At 45.9% G+C, this 25452-nt stretch overlaps 1 protein-coding gene across 2 annotated transcripts in view; it reads right to left on the reverse strand.

Annotated features, from left to right (window-relative positions):
• Window positions 1-25452, reverse strand: part of LOC143975704 (uncharacterized) — a 60260-nt gene that overhangs the window by 5193 nt on the left and 29615 nt on the right. Inside the window, exons 6-8 of one of the 2 annotated variants that reach the window (XM_077478199.1) lie at window positions 21734-21882; window positions 21283-21335; window positions 9620-9688 (exon numbers count right to left, since the gene is read on the reverse strand). In XM_077478199.1, coding sequence (XP_077334325.1) covers window positions 9620-9688; window positions 21283-21335; window positions 21734-21882 — 271 coding nt within the window. The remainder of the gene's footprint in view (window positions 1-9619; window positions 9689-21282; window positions 21336-21733; window positions 21883-25452) is intronic. The other variant, XM_077478201.1, reaches the window with a different exon arrangement.

Raw genomic sequence — 25452 nt, forward strand, 5'->3', positions numbered from 1 at the left:
TATGAAATATTGCTCACCAATAATATATATAGTAATGTCCAGCCAGCTGGGGGGGGGGGGGGGGGGGGGCTGCTGACTCTCTCACGTGTTCTCCAGTCTCTCCAGGCAGGTGTCTTGGCAGGCAGCAGAGCAGTCAGGTCCAGGAAAGGGTTTTAGCAGGTGGCAGGCAGAAGAATAGTCAGGTCCAGGCAGGAGTCTTGGGAAGCAGTAGGCAGAAGAGCAGTCAGTTCCAGGCAGGCAGACAAATAGTCAGGTACAGGAATGAGTCTTGGCAGGCAGCAGGCAGAAGAATAGTCAGGTCCAAGCAGGGGTCTTGACAGGAAAAAAGCAGACAGAAGAGTAGTCAAATTGAGGCAGGGGGCTTTACATGAAGCAGGCAAAAGATGAATTAGATCCAAGCAGGGGTCTTGGCAGGCAGCAGATAGGAGAGTAGTCAGGTCCATGCAGGGGTCTTTACAGGGAGCAGATAGAAGAATAGTCAGGTCCATGCAAGGGTTTTGACAGGCAAAAGAGTAGTCAAGTCTAGACATGGGTCTTGGCACGCAGCATGCAGAAGAGCAGTCAGGTCCAGGCAGAAGTTGTGGGAGGCAGCAGGCAGAAGATCAATCAGGTCCAGGCAGGAGTCTTGGCAGGCGGCAGGCAGAAGAATAGTCAGGTCCAGGCAGGAGTATTGGCATGCAGCAGGTAAAAAATAGTCAGGTCTAAGCAGGGGTCTTAGCAGGAAAACAGGGAGAAGAGTAGTGAGATACAGGCAGGAATCTTGGCAGGAAGTAGACAGAAGAGTAGGTAAGTCTAGGTAGGGGTCTTGGCAGGCAGCAGGCAGAATATTATTCAGGTTCAGGGAGGGTTTTGACAAGATGCAGGAAGAAGGGTAGTCAGATTTAGGCAGGGGCCTTTGCATAAAGCAGGAAAAAGAGATAGGAATAAGAAGACCCCTGGAGCTGCCTAATAAACTACTTTAAAATCCTGTGTTGTGTTCTTTTTATTTATACACTTTTTTCTCCCAGGTGTACCCCATACTCATTCACATAGGGTGGGGGGCCGGGATTTGGGGGCCTTTTTGTTCCTCAGATTCCCTCGGATTCCGATAAGCCCCCCGCCCGCAAACACCGCAGACCCCGACAACCAACGGCCAGGGTTGTCGGGAAGAGGCCCTTGTCCTTATCAACATGGGGACAAAGTGCTTTGGGGTGGGGGGGCTACAGGGCCCCCCATCCCCAAAGCACCCCCCCATGTTGAGAGCACGCGGCCTGGTACAGTTCAGGACAGGGGGCCACTCGCTCGCCCCCGCCCCCTTTCCTGACCAGCCGGGCTGCGTGCTTGGATAAGGGTCTGGTATGGACTTTGGGGGGACCTCCACTCCTTTTTTTTCGGTGTTCCAAACCAGGAGGCGGGGCCAGCAAAGCGTCAATCTCGCCGATGGAGGCAGAGACATTAACTTCCTTCGCTAGTCCCGTCTACCTGGAGTCACGTTCAAAATGAACAGACTTTTCTCCGTGTGCGGGGAAGTCCGTTCATTTCAAAAGTCCAGCAGACTAGCACACAGACAGGCGGAGTCACAATTTTGAGTCAAGTCTTATTTCTAAGCCTGCCGAAATTTTGGGAAGAAAAAGTCTGTGGGAGCCCACACATGATAGACAAGTGACGTCCATCAATGATAGACAAGTGACGTCCATCAATGACAGACAAGTGACGTCCATCAATGACAGACAAGTGACATCCATCAATGACAGACAAGTGACGTCCATCAATGACAGACAAGTGACGTCCATCAATGATAGACAAGTGACGTCCATCAATGACAGACAAGTGACGTCCATCAATGACAGACAAGTGACGTCCATGAATGACAGACAAGTGACGTCCATCAATGACAGACAAGTGACGTCCATCGGTGACAGACAAGTGACGTCCATGAATGACAGACAAGTGACGTCCATCAATGACAGACAAGTGACATCCATCGGTGACCGACAAGTGACGTCCATCAATGATAGACAAGTGACGTCCATCAATGACAGACAAGTGACATCCATCAATGACAGACAAGTGACATCCATCAATGACAGACAAGTGACGTCCATCAATGATAGACAAGTGACGTCCATCAATGACAGACAAGTGATGTATATCAATGACAGACAAGTGACGTCCATCAATGACAGACAAGTGACATCCATCGGTGACAGACAAGTGACATCCATCAATGACAGACAAGTGACGTCCATGAATGACAGACAAGTGACGTCCATCAATGACAGACAAGTGACATCCATCGGTGACCGACAAGTGACGTCCATCAATGATAGACAAGTGACATCCATCAGTGACAGACAAGTGACGTCCATCAATGATAGACAAGTGACATCCATCGGTGACAGATAAGTGACGTCCATCAATGACAAACGAGTGACATCCATCGGTGACAGACAAGTGACGTCCATCAATGATAGACAAGTGACGTCCATCAATGACAGACAAGTGACGTCCATCAATGACAGACAAGTGACGTCCATCAATGACAAACGAGTGATATCCATCGGTGACAGACAAGTGATGTCCATTAATGACAGACAAGTGACGTCCATCAATGACAGACAAGTGACGTCCATCGATGACAGACAAGTGACATCCATCGGTGACAGACAAGTGATGTCCATCAATGACAGACGAGTGACATCCATCGGTGACAGACAAGTGACATCCATCGGTGACAAATAAGTGACATCCATCAATGACAGACGAGTGACATCCATCGGTGACAAATAAGTGACATCCATCAATGACAGACGAGTGACATCCATCGGTGACAGACGAGTGACATCCATTGGTGACAGACAAGTGACGTCCATCAATGATAGACAAGTGACGTCCATCAATGACAAACGAGTGACATCCATCGGTGACAGATAAGTGACGTCCATCAATGATAGACAAGTGACGTCCATCAATGATAGACAAGTGACGTCCATCAATGACAGACAAGTGACGTCCATCGGTGACAGATAAGTGACGTCCATCAATGACAGACAAGTGACGTCCATCAATGACAGACAAGTGATGTCCATCAATGATAGACAAGTGACGTCCATCAATGATAGACAAGTGACATCCATCAATGACAGACAAGTGACATCCATCAATGACAGACAAGTGACGTCCATCAATGATAGACAAGTGACGTTAATCAATGACAGACAAGTGGCGTCCATCAATGATAGACAAGTGACGTCCATCAATGACAGACAAGTGACGTCCATCAATGACAGACAAGTGACGTCCATCGGTGACAGATAAGTGACGTCCATCAATGACAGACAAGTGACGTCCATCAATGACAGACAAGTGATGTCCATCAATGATAGACAAGTGACATCCATCGGTGACAGACAAGTGACGTCCATCAATGATAGACAAGTGACATCCATCGGTGACAGACAAGTGACGTCCATCAATGATAGACAAGTGACATCCATCGGTGACAGATAAGTGACGTCCATCAATGACAAATGAGTGAAATCCATCGGTGACAGACAAGTGACGTCCATCAATGACAAACGAGTGACATCCATCGGTGACAGACAAGTGACATCCATCGGGGACAGACAAGTGATGTCCATCAATGACAAACGAGTGACATCCATAGGTGACAGACAAGTGACGTCCATCAATGATAGACAAGTGACGTCCATCAATGACAGACAAGTGACGTCCATCGATGACAGACAAGTGACATCCATCGGTGACAGACAAGTGATGTCCATCAATGATAGACAAGTGACATCCATCGGTGACAGACAAGTGACATCTATCGGTGACAAATAAGTGACATCCATCAATGACAGACGAGTGACATCCATCTGTGACAGTCGAGTGACATCCATTGGTGACAGACAAGTGACGTCCATCAATGATAGACAAGTGACGTCCATCAATGACAAACGAGTGACATCCATCAGTGACAGATAAGTGACGTCCATCAATGATAGACAAGTGACGTCCATCAATGATAGACAAGTGACGTCCATCAATGATAGACAAGTGACGTCCATCAATGACAAACGAGTGACATCCATCGGTGACAGATAAGTGACGTCCATCAATGACAGACAAGTGACGTCCATCAATGACAGACAAGTGACATCCATCAATGATAGACAAGGGACATCCATCAATGACAGACAAGTGACATCCATCAATGAGAGACAAGTGACGTCCATCAATGATAGACAAGTGACGTTAATCAATGACAGACAAGTGACGTCCATCAATGATAGACAAGTGACGTCCATCAATGATAGACAAGTGACGTCCATCAATGATAGACAAGTGACATCCATCAATGACAGACAAGTGACGTCCATCAATGACAGACAAGTGACGTCCATCAATGACAGACAAGTGACATCCATCAATGACAGACAAGTGACGTCCATCAATGACAGACAAGTGACGTCCATCAATGACAGACAAGTGACGTCCATCAATGATAGACAAGTGACGTCCAGCAATGATAGACAAGTGACGTCCATCAATGACAGACAAGTGACGTCCATCAATGACAGACAAGTGACGTCCATCAATGATAGACAAGTGACGTCCATCAATCCATCAATGATAGACAAGTGACGTCCATCAATGATAGACAAGTGACGTCCATCAATGACAAACGAGTGACATCCATCGGTGACAGATAAGTGACGTCCATCAATGACAGACAAGTGACGTCCATCAATGATAGACAAGGGACATCCATCAATGACAGACAAGTGACATCCATCAATGAGAGACAAGTGACGTCCATCAATGATAGACAAGGGACGTCCATCAATGACAGACAAGTGACGTCCATCAATGATAGACAAGTGACGTCCATCAATGATAGACAAGTGACGTCCATCAATCCATCAATGATAGACAAGTGACGTCCATCAATGATAGACAAGTGACGTCCATCAATGACAAACGAGTGACATCCATCGGTGACAGATAAGTGACGTCCATCAATGACAGACAAGTGACGTCCATCAATGATAGACAAGGGACATCCATCAATGACAGACAAGTGACATCCATCAATGAGAGACAAGTGACGTCCATCAATGATAGACAAGGGACGTCCATCAATGACAGACAAGTGACGTCCATCAATGACAGACAAGTGACGTCCATCAATGATAGACAAGTACTGTCCATCAATGATAGACAAGTGACGTCCATCAATGATAGACAAGTGACATCCATCAATGACAGACAAGTGACGTCCATCAATGACAGACAAGTGACTTCCATCAATGACAGACAAGTGACGTCCATCAATGATAGACAAGTGACGTCCATCAATGACAGACAAGTGACGTCCATCAATGACAGACAAGTGACGTCCATCAATGACAGACAAGTGACGTCCATCAATGACAGACAAGTGACGTCCATCAATGACAGACAAGTGACATCCATCAATGATAGACAAGTTACGTCCATCAATGACAGACAAGTGACGTCCATCAATGACAGACAAGTGACGTCCATCAATGATAGACAAGTGACGTCCATCAATGACAAATGAGTGAAATCCATCGGTGACAGACAAGTGACGTCCATCAATGACAAACGAGTGACATCCATCGGTGACAGACAAGTGACATCCATCGGGGACAGACAAGTGATGTCCATCAATGACAAACGAGTGACATCCATAGGTGACAGACAAGTGACGTCCATCAATGATAGACAAGTGACGTCCATGAATGACAGACAAGTGACGTCCATCGATGACAGACAAGTGACATCCATCGGTGACAGACAAGTGATGTCCATCAATGATAGACAAGTGACATCCATCGGTGACAGACAAGTGACATCTATCGGTGACAAATAAGTGACATCCATCAATGACAGACGAGTGACATCCATCTGTGACAGTCGAGTGACATCCATTGGTGACAGACAAGTGACGTCCATCAATGATAGACAAGTGACGTCCATCAATGACAAACGAGTGACATCCATCAGTGACAGATAAGTGACGTCCATCAATGATAGACAAGTGACGTCCATCAATGATAGACAAGTGACGTCCATCAATGATAGACAAGTGACGTCCATCAATGACAAACGAGTGACATCCATCGGTGACAGATAAGTGACGTCCATCAATGACAGACAAGTGACGTCCATCAATGACAGACAAGTGATGTCCATCAATGATAGACAAGTGACATCCATCAATGATAGACAAGGGACATCCATCAATGACAGACAAGTGACATCCATCAATGAGAGACAAGTGACGTCCATCAATGATAGACAAGTGACGTTAATCAATGACAGACAAGTGACGTCCATCAATGATAGACAAGTGACGTCCATCAATGATAGACAAGTGACGTCCATCAATGATAGACAAGTGACATCCATCAATGACAGACAAGTGACGTCCATCAATGACAGACAAGTGACGTCCATCAATGACAGACAAGTGACATCCATCAATGACAGACAAGTGACGTCCATCAATGACAGACAAGTGACGTCCATCAATGACAGACAAGTGATGTCCATCAATGATAGACAAGTGACGTCCAGCAATGATAGACAAGTGACGTCCATCAATGACAGACAAGTGACGTCCATCAATGATAGACAAGTGACGTCCATCAATCCATCAATGATAGACAAGTGACGTCCATCAATGATAGACAAGTGACGTCCATCAATGACAAACGAGTGACATCCATCGGTGACAGATAAGTGACGTCCATCAATGACAGACAAGTGACGTCCATCAATGATAGACAAGGGACATCCATCAATGACAGACAAGTGACATCCATCAATGAGAGACAAGTGACGTCCATCAATGATAGACAAGGGACGTCCATCAATGACAGACAAGTGACGTCCATCAATGATAGACAAGTGACGTCCATCAATGATAGACAAGTGACGTCCATCAATCCATCAATGATAGACAAGTGACGTCCATCAATGATAGACAAGTGACGTCCATCAATGACAAACGAGTGACATCCATCGGTGACAGATAAGTGACGTCCATCAATGACAGACAAGTGACGTCCATCAATGATAGACAAGGGACATCCATCAATGACAGACAAGTGACATCCATCAATGAGAGACAAGTGACGTCCATCAATGATAGACAAGGGACGTCCATCAATGACAGACAAGTGACGTCCATCAATGACAGACAAGTGACGTCCATCAATGATAGACAAGTACTGTCCATCAATGATAGACAAGTGACGTCCATCAATGATAGACAAGTGACGTCCATCAATGATAGACAAGTGACATCCATCAATGACAGACAAGTGACGTCCATCAATGACAGACAAGTGACTTCCATCAATGACAGACAAGTGACGTCCATCAATGATAGACAAGTGACGTCCATCAATGACAGACAAGTGACGTCCATCAATGACAGACAAGTGACGTCCATCAATGACAGACAAGTGACATCCATCAATGATAGACAAGTTACGTCCATCAATGACAGACAAGTGACGTCCATCAATGACAGACAAGTGATGTCCATCAATGATAGACAAGTGACATCCATCAATGATAGACAAGGGACATCCATCAATGACAGACAAGTGACATCCATCAATGAGAGACAAGTGACGTCCATCAATGATAGACAAGTGACGTTAATCAATGACAGACAAGTGACGTCCATCAATGATAGACAAGTGACGTCCATCAATGATAGACAAGTGACGTCCATCAATGATAGACAAGTGACATCCATCAATGACAGACAAGTGACGTCCATCAATGACAGACAAGTGACGTCCATCAATGACAGACAAGTGACATCCATCAATGACAGACAAGTGACGTCCATCAATGACAGACAAGTGACGTCCATCAATGACAGACAAGTGATGTCCATCAATGATAGACAAGTGACGTCCAGCAATGATAGACAAGTGACGTCCATCAATGACAGACAAGTGACGTCCATCAATGATAGACAAGTGACGTCCATCAATCCATCAATGATAGACAAGTGACGTCCATCAATGATAGACAAGTGACGTCCATCAATGACAAACGAGTGACATCCATCGGTGACAGATAAGTGACGTCCATCAATGACAGACAAGTGACGTCCATCAATGATAGACAAGGGACATCCATCAATGACAGACAAGTGACATCCATCAATGAGAGACAAGTGACGTCCATCAATGATAGACAAGGGACGTCCATCAATGACAGACAAGTGACGTCCATCAATGATAGACAAGTGACGTCCATCAATGATAGACAAGTGACGTCCATCAATCCATCAATGATAGACAAGTGACGTCCATCAATGATAGACAAGTGACATCCATCAATGACAGACAAGTGACGTCCATCAATGACAGACAAGTGACGTCCATCAATGACAGACAAGTGACATCCATCAATGACAGACAAGTGACGTCCATCAATGACAGACAAGTGACGTCCATCAATGACAGACAAGTGATGTCCATCAATGATAGACAAGTGACGTCCAGCAATGATAGACAAGTGACGTCCATCAATGACAGACAAGTGACGTCCATCAATGATAGACAAGTGACGTCCATCAATCCATCAATGATAGACAAGTGACGTCCATCAATGATAGACAAGTGACGTCCATCAATGACAAACGAGTGACATCCATCGGTGACAGATAAGTGACGTCCATCAATGACAGACAAGTGACGTCCATCAATGATAGACAAGGGACATCCATCAATGACAGACAAGTGACATCCATCAATGAGAGACAAGTGACGTCCATCAATGATAGACAAGGGACGTCCATCAATGACAGACAAGTGACGTCCATCAATGATAGACAAGTGACGTCCATCAATGATAGACAAGTGACGTCCATCAATCCATCAATGATAGACAAGTGACGTCCATCAATGATAGACAAGTGACGTCCATCAATGACAAACGAGTGACATCCATCGGTGACAGATAAGTGACGTCCATCAATGACAGACAAGTGACGTCCATCAATGATAGACAAGGGACATCCATCAATGACAGACAAGTGACATCCATCAATGAGAGACAAGTGACGTCCATCAATGATAGACAAGGGACGTCCATCAATGACAGACAAGTGACGTCCATCAATGACAGACAAGTGACGTCCATCAATGATAGACAAGTACTGTCCATCAATGATAGACAAGTGACGTCCATCAATGATAGACAAGTGACGTCCATCAATGATAGACAAGTGACATCCATCAATGACAGACAAGTGACGTCCATCAATGACAGACAAGTGACTTCCATCAATGACAGACAAGTGACGTCCATCAATGATAGACAAGTGACGTCCATCAATGACAGACAAGTGACGTCCATCAATGACAGACAAGTGACGTCCATCAATGACAGACAAGTGACATCCATCAATGATAGACAAGTTACGTCCATCAATGACAGACAAGTGACGTCCATCAATGACAGACAAGTGATATCAAGGATAGCCAAGGGTCGTCTATCAATGACAAACGAGTGACATCCATCGGTGACAGACAATTGGCTCTACACAAGGAGACACGTAACATCTCAGGATGGGGGTCACCTCCATGTTCTCATAGATCAGATCCGGATCATCTTCTGTCCCCGTGGAGATCTTCTGATCTTCAGTCACCTGGAAATAAATAATGATGATAAAATCCTGAGACTCGTAGAGAGGAGACAGAACTGTAGAATAAGAGAGAAACTCTGTCAGGAAGAAGCTTCTCGCAGCAAAAAGAACTGTCTGTGTTGCCCGTAGCAGCCAAAGTCTCCCTTCCATTTCTTTGTGGCAGGCTGGACAATGAAAGGCTTAGTACGGTATCTGACAAAAATAAGTACACCCCTCAGTCACATTCTTGTAAATCTTTTCTTCTCTCTTTTCATGTGACAACACTGAAGAAATGACACTTGTCTACAATGTAAAGTAGTGAGTGTACAGCTTGTATAACAGTGTAAATTTCCTGTCCCCTCAAAATAACTCAACACACAGCCATTAATGTCTGGAAACAAAAGTGAGTACACCCCTAAGTGAAAATGTCCAAATTGGGGCCAAAGTGTCAATATTTTGTGTGGCCACCATTATTTTCCAGCACTGCCTTCACCCTCTTGGGCATGGAGGTCACCAGAGCTTCACAGGTTGGCACTGGAGTCCTCTTCCCCTCCCCCATGATGACATCACAGAGCTGGTGGATGTTGGAGACCTTGCGCTCCTCCACCTTCCCTCTGAGGATGTCCCACAGATGATCAATAGGGTTTAGGTCTGGAGACATGCTTGGCCAGTCCATCACCTTCACCCTCAGCTTCTATAGCAAGGCAGTGGTGGTGTTGGAGGTGTGTTTGGGGTGGTTATCATGTTGGAATACTGCCCTGCAGCCCAGTCTCTGAAGGGAGGGGATCATGCTCTGCTTCAGTATGTCACAGTACATGTTGGCATTCATGGTTCCCTCAATGAACTGTAGTTGCCCAGTGCCGGCGGTTTAGACAAGCTGTACACTCACTACTTTACATTGTAGACAAGTGTCATTTCTTCAGTGTTGTCACATGAAAAGATAGAAGAAAAGATTTACACAAATGTGGGGGGTGTACTTACTTTTGTGAGATACTGTATAGTGCACGTATATATCTTATCTTTATTTGTTACATCCGAGACTGAACAATATTACATAAATCAGGCAAATATGAAATATTGCTCACCAATAATATATATAGTAATATCCAGCCAGCAGGGGGGAGCTGCTGACTCTCACACATGTTCTTTGGTCTCTCCAGGCAGGTGTCTTGGCAGGCACCAGGCAGAAGAGCAGTCAGGTCAAGGAAAGGGTTTTGGCCGGTGACAGGCAAAAGAATAGTCAGGTCCAAGCAGGAATCTTGGGAGGCAGCAGGCAGAAGAATAGTCAGGTCCAAGCAGGGGTCTTGGTAGGAAACATGCAGAAGAGTAGTGAGGTGCAAGCAGGGGTCTTGGCAGGAAACAGGCAGAAGAGCAGTGAGGTGCAAGCAGGGGTCTTGGCAGGCAGAATAATAGTCAGGTCCAGGAATGAGTCTTGGCAGGCAGCAGGCAGAAGAATAGTCAGATCCAGGCAGGGGTCTTGGCAGGCAGAAGAATAGTGAGGTACAGGAATGAGTCTTGGCAGGCAGCAGGCAGAAGAATAGTCAGATCCAGGCAGGAGTCTTGGCAGGTGGCAGACAGAAAAATAGTCAGGTCTAAGCAGGGGTCTTGGCAGGAAACAGGCAGAAGAGTAGTGAGGTGCAGACAGGGGTCTTGACAGGCAAAAGAATAGTCAGGTCCAGGCAGGGGTCTTGGCAAGAAACAGGCCGAAGAGTAGTGAGGTGCAGGCAAGGGTCTTGACAAAAAGCAGGCAGAAGAGTAGTCAAGTTGAGATAGGGGTCATGGCAGGCAGCAGACAGAAAATAGTCAGGCCCATACAGGGGTCTTGACAGGGAGAAGACAGAAGAATAGTCAGGTTCATGCAGGGGTCTTGACAGGCAAAAGAGTAGTCAAGTCTAGACATGGTCTAGGCACGCAGCAGGCAGAAGAGCAGTCAGGTCCAGGCAGGGGCAGGCAGAAGAATAATCAGGTCCAGGCAGGAGTCTTGGCAGGCGGCAGGCAGAAGAATAGTCAGGTCTAAGCAGGGGTCTTGGCAGGAAAACAGGAAGAAGAGTAGTGAGGTACCGGCAGGAGTCTTGGCAGGAAGCAGATAGAAGAGTAGTCTAGGAAGGGGTCTTGGCAGGCAGAATATTATTCTGGTTCAGGGAGGGGTTTGACAAGATACAGGCAGAAGAGTAGTCACCTTTAGGCAGGGGCCTTTGCATGAAGCAGGCAAAAGACAAATTAGTCCATGCAGGGGTATTGGTAGGCAGCAGACAGAAGAGTAGTAAGGTCCATGCAGGGGTCTTGACAGGCAGACGAGTAATGAAGTCTAGACATGGGTCTTGGCAGGCAGCAGGCAGAGGAGTCATCTTAGCCAATCCAAGTCAGCAACAGTCAAGTCAATATCATAGGTACAGTAAGTATTAGAACACTTACAAGGGGTATCTGGTGAGCAGACAGTGTGAGCCACTCTAAGGGCTGCAGCCGAAATACACTTTGGGTCAGAGAACACACCTAGCATTGTTCCAGCAAACTCTAAAAGTCCTATCAGGGATTCTGCAAGCACTATAGGATCTACTGGCAGGGTTTCTGAAGTCCCTACAGGCAGAGTGTCTACAAATGCCAGAGGAAATCCTGGCAGAGATTCTGGAAGTCCTGGCAGGGATTATGTGAGTATCATTAGAAGTACTGGCAAAGATTCTGTGAATGCCATGGCGGGTATTCCAAAATTGTCCCACCAATACTTCCTATATACTCCCATGGAGGTGGACCTTTGATTCATGAAGCAAAGTTATCCTCTGGCCATCTGTCAATCTTTCTGTGAGATTTTGATATCAGCTATGTTGTACGTTGTGCACAATCAGGGGCGTATTTTTTAAGGAGGGGGCGAAGCCGTCCTCCAGGCAGAAGGGCAGGACCGACTCTTTAATTATGCCTCGCTGCTGCCTAATTTGCCTGATTAAAGTGCCCCCTCTGCTCCTAAACAGTCAGGACAGCTCCGTCCTCTGCCAGTGTCCGTGTGCCAGCCTTTGATTGTCATCTCCTGTTCCCCTGACCCCTCCCTCCGCTGCGGGGGTCTGGAGGTCACGGCTAAGCAGTGTTGCCAACCTCCCGTAGATTTACGGGCAGCCCGTAAATATAACCACTTTTTTGAGCTGCCCGTTAAAGTCCGTTACGGGCACCGGTGCCCGGAAAAAAAGCTGACCATTCAACTGCGCATGCGCTGTTCCGAAGCTGGCCGGGCTCGGGAAAGCTCGTACGTGCTTGGCCGGCGCCATTTTTTAATAGACCGAAAGACCATGGGTGCCGGCGCAGAAACTTCTGTCCTGCATTCTGCAGGTGTTGGGAAACTGTCTACTAGGTACTATAGAGCTACACACCAAATCATTCCTAGCTGTGCTTGTTAAACGGTTCTCGACCGGCCTATAACAAAATGATGGCCGGGCGGTGGACTGGGCGTCATATGACTTCCTGGTGCGTCATGTCATGTCCGCAGCCTCTGTCCACCTCCTGTATCATGTCCGCAGCCACTGTCCACCTCCTGTATCATGTCCACAGCCACTGTCCACCTCCTGTATCATGTCCGCAGCCACTGTCCACTTCCTGTATCATGTCAGCAGCCTCTGTCCACCTCCTGTATCATGTCCACACTCCGCAGCCTCTGTGTCCACCTCCTGTATCATGTCCGCAGCCACTGTTCACCTCCTGTACCATGTCCGCAGCCTCTGTCCACCTCCTGTATCATGTCCGCAGCCTCTGTCCACCACTTGTATCATGTCCGCAGCCACTGTCCACCTCCTGTATCATGTCCACAACCTCTGTCCACCTCCTGTATCATGTCCGCAGCCACTGTCCACCACTTGTATCATGTCCACAGCCTCTGTCCACCTCCTGTATTATGTCTGCAGCCTCTGTCCACCTCCTGTATCATGTCCACAGCCACTCTCCACCTCCTGTATCATGTCCGCAGCCACTGTCCACCTCCTGTATCATGTCTGCCGCCACTGTCCACCTCCTGTATCATGTCCACAACCTCTGTCCACCTCCTGTATCATGTCCGCAGCCACTGTCCACCACTTGTATCATGTCCGCAGCCACTGTCCACCACTTGTATCATGTCCGCAGCCACTGTCCACCTCCTGTAATATGTCCACAGCCACTGTCCAGTGTGTCCACCACCTGTATCATGTCCGCAGCCACTTTCCATCTCCTGTAGTATGTCTACAGCCACTGTCCACCTCCTGTATCATTTCTGCGGCAACTGTCCACCTCCTGCATCATGTCCGCAGCCTCTGCCCACCTCCTATATCATGTCCGCAGCCTCTGTCCACCTCCTATATCATGTCCACCTCCTATAACATGTCTGCAGCCTCTGTCCACCTCCTGTATCATATCCGCAACCTTTGTCCACCTCCTGTATCATGTCCACACTCCACAGCCTCTGTCCACCTTGTATATCATGTCCACAGCCTCTGACCATCTCTTGTCTTTTATCATGTCTGCAGTCTCTAATGGGATCCTAGAAAGGAGTGAAGAGTGGGAGTGCTGCCGGGATGGGGGTTACGGGAAGAGACAGACGTGTGGACTGTGGAGAGGATAGAATAAAACCAGAGCTGCCAAACTGGAGCTGTCTGACTGAGCCCTGCAGGGTGAACCTGAGAGGAAGGTAGTGACAGTGCTGCCAGGCCAGTCTGAGGTGGGTCACTGATGTAAGGAGGGGAGTGAATACAATAATGTAAGGGGGGCACTGATATAAAGGTTCCCCCCTATATTAGTAATTCCTCCTTACCTTAGTGTATTCACTCTACGGAAGGTGGTCTCTGGTCACAATCCTGCAGACTCTGATGTAAGGGAAAACTCTGTGCTGGCTGGGTTATAGTATCATATGACTTTTATTTAACTTAAACACATTTCTAATAGCACTAGCTATGTGTTTACAGCCACGCCCCTGTCCAAGTATACCACGTCCACATCCACCCCTCTGTCCAAATATACCACGTCCACAGCCACCCCTCTGTCCAAATATACCACGTCCACAGCCACCCCTCTGTCCAAGTATACCACGACCACCGTCACTCCTCTGTTCAAGTATATCACATCCACCGCCACCCCTCTGTCCAAGTATACCACATCCACAGCCACCCCTCTGTCCAAGTATACCACATCCACAGCCACCCCTCTGTCCAAGGCTTTACTTATCTCTTCATAAAAAGAAATCAGATTTGTTTGACAACTTCTGTCTTTCATGAATCCATGCTGTCTGTTGCTTAAAATATTTTTTCCAGCAAGAACTCGTCTATGTGGTCTTTTATTAATCCCTCCAGTATCTTCCCAATTATAGAAGTAAAACTAACAGGTCTATAATTACTTGGTAAAGACTTTGTTCCCTTTTTATATATAGGCACCACATTGGCTGTGCGCCAATCCAGTGGTACTATTCCCGTCATTAATGAGTCCCTAAAAATTAGAAACAATGGCTTTGAAATTACAGAGCTCAATTCTTTTAGGATCCGTGGGTGGATGCCATCAGGTCCAGGTGCTTTATCCACCTTTATTCTGTCCAAATATTTCTGGACTTTTGAGTCATTGTGGATTTGGGGCTGTGTCACTACTACCCCCATTATGGACATGACCTCCCCCATGCTTATTTGTATACACAGTCAGGACCTGGAGCTTGAACCTGGGACCATTTCTGTGTCTGGCATTGATTCTTCCCATTGAGCTATCTGGGATGCTGGACAACCTCTGCCTCATCCATTGGACAACCCTACCTTGAGTCTTGATTACTGTTGAACCTTGAACTCCTTGCTCCTCCCACGAACTTCCTATATAAGCCTTGCCTCAGCACTTCCTCTTTGCCAGGTTATTGTGCCTTCTCAGCCAGTGCCTAGCTCTCATCGTCCCTGCTGCCGTCCGTATTTGCTATCACTCGTGATTGACCCTTGGCTTGTTCCTTGACTACTCTACTGCCTGACTCCAACTTGCAACTACTCATTATCGACCTTTTGGCTTGTTTACTGACCATGCTGCTGTTTAATCCTTATCTGCTCGTCCTCTATTGGACCCTGGCTTGCTCACACCCTGGTGGGGCAAACCTGAGGACCGCGACCTGGTACTAGCACGCAGCTAAATCCATCTCCACCATCAAGAGCTCTGCTGAACACCGGCTAGTACTTAGATTGCGCACCTCAGGTGAGCCCGTGTCACCTGCCAGAGTGACTGCCTGTGTACCTATCCTGCTGTCCAGTGGTAGTCCTGCAACTGCTATAGCAATTGGTCTTCAAGCCCGACACCTGATAGTGACAGCTCTTTTCTTATAGTTTATAGCTTTTTTAACTTTGGCCGTGGGCCACATCGGTTTTATTTTTAGCCTTTTAAACTTATTGCCCATGGGAATATACTTTGCCATGAGATCACAGACAGTCTTTATGAAGAATTCCCATTTCGGTCCTGTGCCCATTGATGCCAATATTCTCTCCCAGTCTGGAGAGCAGCCCTCATCTTTGGAAAATTTGCTCTCTTGAAGTTAAGTGTCTTAACCACTTGCTTACTGGGCACTTAAACCCCCCTCCTGCCCAGACCAATTTTCAATTTTCAGCGCTGATGCACTTTGAATGACAATTTCGCCCTTCTGCACCAGTGTTAGTGAGCCGCTGTAGGTCATTACAAGTCACACTATCACACTCAACATCATTTAGCTGTGGGGCTGTGGACAACACATCTGTGATGCCAGTGCCCTGAACTGTTTCTTCAGAGTGGAGGGCAGCAACCTTTGCAGGGACCAAGATGCCCTCAACCACCGGCCGGCTCTGCGATCCCCCTGTCTGGCATAGCAGTTGTGTCCACACCCTTGTTACTTAAGCTAGCCTTACCCAGCATGGCTAGCAATTGTTTGGCCCAGCTGTCCCAGTCCATTGTGGTTCCACCATGGGCGTTCCACAGCGTTGCATCACCTGCTGTAGAAGGCGGCACAGAAACCTGGGAGTCATTTGCTTCAACTGCACATTCGTCACTTCTATATACATCATTTTGTGACACCGCACTTTTACCAATGTTGCATTGGGGTGATGCTTCATCATGTTGCCTTATGAGGAGTTTATGAGTAATCTCCATTAGCAACTGGGAATATTTGTATTATAGATGTATATATTAGGATAAGAAATAAAGAAGGTTTATAATAGTTTTAGCTTAACCTGCCCAGATGGTTTGATTTTACAGGAACAGACTTCTGGTCAGCGTATATAATTCAATTAAAAATACCTTTGTCTTACAGGTATGCTAAGTGTGGGTGTGAGGGAGATGTCCTGCTGTTTACCTAATGTAATAGTCAAAACCCCGGAACAGATACCATTTGGGTGTGTAGTCGGTACGGAGCCGAATTCATTTGCTAGATAAAGGCTTGTGTATTCTTCCGTGCTAATCAACCATTTATCCATTTCAAAGGGTGGTTGATATGCTTAAAATATTTCTTTGATCTGTTCAGGAATGGACAATTTACCCCGGCTGGGACTATGCATAGTTAAGTGCCCTATTCAAGAGCAAACTTCCTCTTTAATTAAGTGGGCTTCAGACTAATTATCACTAACCAATTAAACCCAAAAGAGGAGGTGCTATTGAGGGGAGGAGAGGGCTAACCAATCAGGGTGGTCCTAGGCAAGTCAATGAGAAATGGCCCTTCTTAAGGGGACCCCAAACCCAGGATAATGGCAGATGAGACTGACCAGAGATTAGGTAAATTATCAGATCATCTCCCAGCACTTACAAGGTATACCTGCTTGTCATATGTCCTGTTTTGTATTGTAATGAATGTATTGTACTCTTGTTGTATTTTAACCTAATATTTTACTCCCTCACTTAGACTATAGATATTTTCTGTGTATTAGATAGACCTGTAACTTACTCTAATAAATGGTGTTATGTTAAACCTTTCTTTCCTTTGTCAATAAGAATTCTCTTTTCAACCCATATCATATCTTCTGATTAATAAATCAGAAATATAGATTTTGAAGGTTAACAATCACCTAAAGCTTGGTGCAGCACACCATTCTGAACACCTTTTTCTGGTGGCACTACGGACACATCCAGCTTTGTACACTCAGCTTTTGCAGGCTGAATTAACCCCTTGCCCACTGGGCTACACGTAGGGTTGTGGGGCTGCGCCCACACGCTCTCACTGTGTGACTCAGTCATAACATTACAGGAAACACATTTTTCATCATCACCAATAGCATCACATTGGCCAACACTATTGTCGGCATGACCATCAATATTCTCATTACATGGAGACATAGCTACTGCATTTATGGGTTGTCTATGAGCCTCCACAATCTCTGAGTGACTCCTCACAGCGCCCGTTCTCTGTAAGGGAGCACTCTTACCTACTTGGGCAGCTCCATAGCTGACCTGGAAAACTCTCGGCTCCATCACTATGGGCTTCTTGGAAGTTTCCCTGGGCAACCCTGCAGCAGCTGTCACTAGGGAACATGGTACCAGCACTGTTTTGGTCACCCCTAGCTCATTTTTCCCAGCCATCTGCTGGATCATAGGAGGCACATGCAGAGTCCCCATGTCCTTTTCAGTCTTTAGCCCTGCGTCTAGTTGGGCTTTACGCTGCGCCTCCCCACTGCTCTGGGTAGCACACTTCAGCAAGTCTATGTCCATTTGTACTGCAGATCTCCCCACTGGAGATACTCCCACTTCACTGGGTTCAGCACCATAAACTGAAGCAGTCTTACCAGTTCCTGCAGCTGATGTCATAGCCTTCACTTGAGTGCATTGTCTCCACAGGCTGACTCCCCCATGTGGCCATGGAGCAACACTACAGCCTTTCTGGACCCACGGACGCTCCCTGTAGGTAACACAAGATCCCTGTTGCTAGGAGTAACTGCAGACTTGCACTCCAAATCTGGTCGGCTATACCTCATGCAGGATTCAGGCTGATGTGCTCTCCTTTCTGGGCTGACCCCTTTCCCTAAGCGGACATGACAGAAAACCTTGCATTTCTCTGGATTTCCAAAACCTAGGTCTTCCGGTGACACTTCTCCCATCCTGGAGCATTGCTGGTGGCCCATGATGATGGAACTCTCCTCTAAGAAGGATTTCCTCTTTAAACTTGCGGTAGTTATCCTGGTCCCCATCCATCAAATGGTAAACTGATCGTGACTCTATCTGCAATAAGGTTTGCAACAATTTTGGCCACCGGTCCCTAGGCCATTTTCTCTTTACAGCAACTTTTTCAAATCTTACAAGGAAGTCCCCGACCTCCTCTGTAGGCAGCATGGGTTGCATATAGTCAGAGGCCAAGATCTGAGCCCCTTCCACTGTGCCCGACTCTTTGCGATTCCGCTTGAACCATTCATTCACTGTCTCACACATCACTGGCCCCTTTTGACTGGTCCTACATGGTGGAGACATCTTCTCAGGCCACGCTGAGCTCATGTCTTGGCATCTCCTCCATGACTGGCTTTCACTCGTTGCCATGGGATACCACTTCTGAGGACACAGCTGATCACAATCATTAGTAGATGAGTTCCAGAATTCAACAACCTCCCGTCCAGCTTGGTTATTCCCCGAACATTCCTGGGACAAGGGCAACAGCATGTCCCCACCCACTACAACGCATGCAGGGCAGAGGCCTCCTTGCCTCATGCTGTGGCGCCTTTGGGCTCAGGCTGCCAGGGACAACATCCTCTTTCACTTCCCCTTTAACTGGGGGTGGCATGATCAATTTACCCAGGGTGACAGCGGTGTCACACTCAGACCAATTCTTTGGTGTGGCTGGTGCATGTGGTGAAATACCCTCTAGCCACAATAGCCGCTCCCTGGCTTTAGCAAGGATTGCTTCCTTTTTTTGCTTTGACCGCCCCATCCTTGCGGTCTTGCATACAGCAGCTTGTAACAGTTCTCAGCATAGGAGAAAAAAAAATGATGTTTGATTCTTCCTTCACAGGTACACAACCTGCATGCAACACAGTCCATCAAATAAACCTATGCGCAATACTGTTTGCCTGGCTGCCACACACAGCTAGCAGTAGTTCCTGATGCGACTCACCATGGAGCAAGGACCCGGATTCCACCGTCTACATGCCCGCATTCTCCACCACTTGTGACATTGGGGTGTTTAGCTCAAGTGGTTAGATGCATTTTCTGTACAGTGAGTCCACATCAGACGGGCATTTCTAGTTAAGGGCCTGGTAGCCCACGTTTATTGAAGGGAAAACAAAACAACAGTCCATCCAGGAATCCCACGCAGGGGTTTAACTTCATTCAGCACACATAAATGAAAACATACCAAGCCACCTGGCTCTCTCTCGTCAGCAGTTCCTCTGCTTGCTCCTAGCAGACTTATCGGTTCTTTCCAGCCCCCTGGACTCACTGGCTTCCGTAGTCTTCCCGACTCTCAAGGCTGTCCAGCCTTTCCCAGTCCCTGAGCAAAGAATCCCCCCCCCTTACACGTTACAGTCTCCCACAGGGCAGATCACTCTTCAAACAGCAGCAGCAGCAAGCTGCTCATACTCCACCATCCTCCACTCTCTACTCTCACCAGCCCCTCGTTATATGGGCTGTGTGCAGCTGGGCACACACCCTGCTCGCTATCCTCAAGACCCGGACACAGGGTTGGAGATCCCGTCCCAAACCCATGACTCTCAGGGATCTCCAAACTACAGAATCCCATCCGGAACTAGGAAAACCTGGAGAAAACTCACAGAGCAGTTTTCTCCATTTAAACTCTACACTCTGTAGTCCTGCAGTCCGCAGATATGCAAACTCTGTGTCTCTTTTACCTCCAATTTCATAGGGACAAAACCTCGCACTGCCACAATATATATATATATAAAATGTGAGTTCTCCTTCATGAACACTTTCCACCCAATCTGTGGACCTCATTGACCTTCCACTATGAGAATCTCCTGTAATCTTCTTATCGGTATGTAAGAGTCAGTAAATACCGGGCCCGGACTGGTGATCTGACAGCCATGGCACGGGTCAGAGTGATTGGTGTCTATGGGTTTATTTGGTGATGTACTGCAAGAAAACAGCAGTGGTGTAGTGGGCGGCACAGTGGTGTAGTGGTTAGCACTCTCACCTAGCAGTAAAAAGGGTTGCTGGTTCAAATCCCAACCACGACACTACCCGCCTGGAGTTTGCATGTTCTCCCTGTGCCTGCATGGGTTTCCTCCGGGTACTCCGGTTTCCTACCACAATCCAAAGACATGCAGGTAGGTTAATTGGCTTCTGTCCAAAATTCGCCCTAGTATATGAATGGGGACCTTGGATTGTGGGCTCCCTGAGGGTAGGGACCAATGTGAGTGTGCAATGTACAGGGATGGGGACAATTGTAGACACTCACTCAGGTTGAACTGGATGGACTGGTGTCTTTATTTAACCTTACTAACTATGAAACTATGAAAACAGAGCAAGCGAATCCTTCCTGAACTCATAAACCAGCAATGGTCACTGCTTATTCTTCACCGGAGCTCGGGAAGATCGGTCCTGGAGACAAGCCATAGACCGTTCTGCTCTACCAAGTTTAGTTACATTTGGCCACAGAGCCAATCAGAGGCTTTCTTACATTTTATATTGTCCTGTTATCAAAAGAAAAGTCAGCTGCTGGTTGGTTGCAGCGATGGAGGTCTCACCTTAAAGTAGAGGTTGGTCCTTGCCCGGTGTGACGGTTTCATAATCTTTACATCTGATGAGAAAAAAAAAAAACAATTTCAGCTCATTAATGGAGAGGGGAACCAATAAATGGGCGGACAGGACTTCCTGTACACTTATAGGGACAGGGGACTCGGGATGGGGGTGGCGGAGAGGGCAGGAAAAGGGGGGGAAAATGTAGGGGAAAAAAAATGACTCACAGGTCAGAGCCAACATTGTGAAGACTGTAGAGGATCCTCACCTGCTTCTGTTCTGCAGATAATAAGGGCTAAATTGGAGGGTCTTCCCCTACTATAGTCAATAATGTTATAAAAAAAACACAAACAGCATTGTCTCCCTGATAAAGGAAGTGGAAATAGAACAATTCTACTGGTCAGACCAAGAGGTGATAAAACCATATTATAGGGGAAACATCTCCTGTGTCGGGATTACCTGTCTGACTTTGGCTGGGACTCTTCTCCACTGATGAGGATCTTCTCTTTACAAAGACGGAGAACTTGGCAGCGAGGATCACCAGAATGGTTATCAGCTTCACCGCCATCGGAGGAATGACCCCGAGACAGCAGGAAACCCCCATATTCCTGAGAGGAGAGAAGACCGGGGGGGATCAGTATGATGTAATGGAACAGGATGAAGAAATACAGATTCCATCCTCCTCTACTCCACCAACAGAACGTTCTACTATCAACATTTTTTTTATTCTGAAGAACTTTCCAGCCAATCAAACTGCTTTCACGCACGTTCATTATCAATGGCCCCCCCGGGGGCTGATTTGTGCAAAAACGCGACAAACGCAGCTAAATGCGCCAAAGTTAGAAAAGTTAAAAAAAAATTGCAAGTTTGTACAGTCTGTTACATTGTATTTACTGACAATGACTTCAGATGTGAGGAAGGAAGGAGATCTGTTACATTGTATTTACTGACAATGACTTCAGATGCGAGGAAGGAAGGAGATCTGTTACATTGTATTTACTGACAATGACTTCAGATGTGAGGAAGGAAGGAGATCTGTTACATTGTATTTACTGACAATGACTTCAGATGTGAGGAAGGAAGGAGATCTGTTACATTGTATTTACTGACAATGACTTCAGATGTGAGGAGGGAAGGAGATCTGTTACATTGTATTTACTGACAATGACTTCATATGTGAGGAGGGAAGGAGATCTGTTACATTGTATTTACTGACAATGACTTCAGATGTGAGGAGGGAAGGAGATCTGTTACATTGTATTTACTGACAATGACTTCAGATGTGAGGAGGGAAGGAGATCTGTTACATTGTATTTACTGACAATGACTTCAGATGTGAGGAGGGAAGGAGATCTGTTACATTGTATTTACTGACAATGACTTCAGATGTGAGGAAGGAAGGAGATCTGTTACATTGTATTTACTGACAATGACTTCATATGTGAGGAGGGAAGGAGATCTGTTACATTGTATTTACTGACAATGAGCTCATATGTGAGGAGGGAAGGAGATCTGTTACATTGTATTTACTGACAATGACTTCAGATGTGAGGAGGGAAGGAGATCTGTTACATTGTATTTACTGACAATGACTTCAGATGTGAGGAAGGAAGGAGATCTGTTACATTGTATTTACTGACAATGACTTCAGATGTGAGGAGGGAAGGAGATCTGTTACATTGTATTTACTGACAATGACTTCATATGTGAGGAGGGAAGGAGATCTGTTACATTGTATTTACTGACAATGACTTCATATGTGAGGAGGGAAGGAGATCTGTTACATTGTATTTACTGACAATGACTTCAGATGTGAGGAGGGAAGGAGATCTGTTACATTGTATTTACTGACAATGACTTCAGATGTGGGGAGGGAAGGAGATCTGTTACATTGTATTTACTGACAATGACTTCAGATGTGAGGAGGGAAGGAGATCTGTTACATTGTATTTACTGACAATGACTTCAGATGTGGGGAGGGAAGGAGATCTGTTACATTGTATTTACTGACAATGACTTCAGATGTGAGGAGGGAAGGAGATCTGTTACATTGTATTTACTGACAATGACTTCAGATGTGAGGAGGGAAGGAGATCTGTTACATTGTATTTACTGACAATGACTTCAGATATGAGGAGGGAAGGAGATCTGTTACATTGTATTTACTGACAATGACTTCAGATATGAGGAGGGAAGGAGATCTGTTACATTGTATTTACTGACAATGACTTCAGATGTGAGGAGGGAAGGAGATCTGTTACATTGTATTTACTGACAATGACTTCAGATGTGAGGAAGGAAGGAGATCTGTTACATTGTATTTACTGACAATGACTTCAGATGTGAGGAAGGAAGGAGATCTGTTACATTGTATTTACTGACAATGACTTCATATGTGAGGAGGGAAGGAGATCTGTTACATTGTATTTACTGACAATGACTTCAGATATGAGGAGGGAAGGAGATCTGTTACATTGTATTTACTGACAATGACTTCAGATGTGGGGAGGGAAGGAGATCTGTTACATTGTATTTACTGACAATGACTTCAGATGTGAGGAGGGAAGGAGATCTGTTACATTGTATTTACTGACAATGACTTCAGATGTGGGGAGGGAAGGAGATCTGTTACATTGTATTTACTGACAATGACTTCAGATGTGAGGAGGGAAGGAGATCTGTTACATTGTATTTACTGACAATGACTTCAGATGTGGGGAGGGAAGGAGATCTGTTACATTGTATTTACTGACAATGACTTCAGATGTGAGGAGGGAAGGAGATCTGTTACATTGTATTTACTGACAATGACTTCAGATGTGAGGAGGGAAGGAGATCTGTTACATTGTATTTACTGACAATGACTTCATATGTGAGGAGGGAAGGAGATCTGTTACATTGTATTTACTGACAATGACTTCAGATGTGGGGAGGGAAGGAGATCTGTTACATTGTATTTACTGACAATGACTTCAGATGTGGGGAGGGAAGGAGATCTGTTACATTGTATTTACTGACAATGACTTCAGATGTGAGGAGGGAAGGAGATCTGTTACATTGTATTTACTGACAATGACTTCAGATGTGAGGAGGGAAGGAGATCTGTTACATTGTATTTACTGACAATGACTTCAGATGTGGGGAGGGAAGGAGATCTGTTACATTGTATTTACTGACAATGACTTCAGATGTGGGGAGGGAAGGAGATCTGTTACATTGTATTTACTGACAATGACTTCAGATGTGAGGAGGGAAGGAGATCTGTTACATTGTATTTACTGACAATGACTTCAGATGTGGGGAGGGAAGGAGATCTGTTACATTGTATTTACTGACAATGACTTCAGATGTGAGGAGGGAAGGAGATCTGTTACATTGTATTTACTGACAATGACTTCAGATGTGAGGAGGGAAGGAGATCTGTTACATTGTATTTACTGACAATGACTTCAGGTGTGGGGAGGGAAGGAGATCTGTTACATTGTATTTACTGACAATGACTTCATATGTGAGGAGGGAAGGAGATCTGTTACATTGTATTTACTGACAATGACTTCAGATGTGGGGAGGGAAGGAGATCTGTTACATTGTATTTACTGACAATGACTTCAGATGTGGGGAGGGAAGGAGATCTGTTACATTGTATTTACTGACAATGACTTCATATGTGAGGAGGGAAGGAGATCTGTTACATTGTATTTACTGACAATGACTTCAGATGTGAGGAGGGAAGGAGATCTGTTACATTGTATTTACTGACAATGACTTCATATGTGAGGAGGGAAGGAGATCTGTTACATTGTATTTACTGACAATGACTTCATATGTGAGGAGGGAAGGAGATCTGTTACATTGTATTTACTGACAATGACTTCATATGTGAGGAGGGAAGGAGATCTGTTACATTGTATTTACTGACAATGACTTCATATGTGAGGAGGGAAGGAGATCTGTTACATTGTATTTACTGACAATGACTTCATATGTGAGGAGGGAAGGAGATCTGTTACATTGTATTTACTGACAATGACTTCAGATGTGAGGAAGGAAGGAGATCTGTTACATTGTATTTACTGGCAATGACTTCAGATGTGAGGAAGGAAGGAGATCTGTTACATTGTATTTACTGACAATGACTTCATATGTGAGGAGGGAAGGAGATCTGTTACATTGTATTT

The sequence above is a fragment of the Lithobates pipiens genome, unplaced genomic scaffold (assembly GCF_037356315.1).
Source record: "Lithobates pipiens isolate NorthernLeopardFrog02 unplaced genomic scaffold, aLitPip1_a1.2 Scaffold_13, whole genome shotgun sequence".
NCBI lineage: Eukaryota > Metazoa > Chordata > Amphibia > Anura > Ranidae > Lithobates > Lithobates pipiens.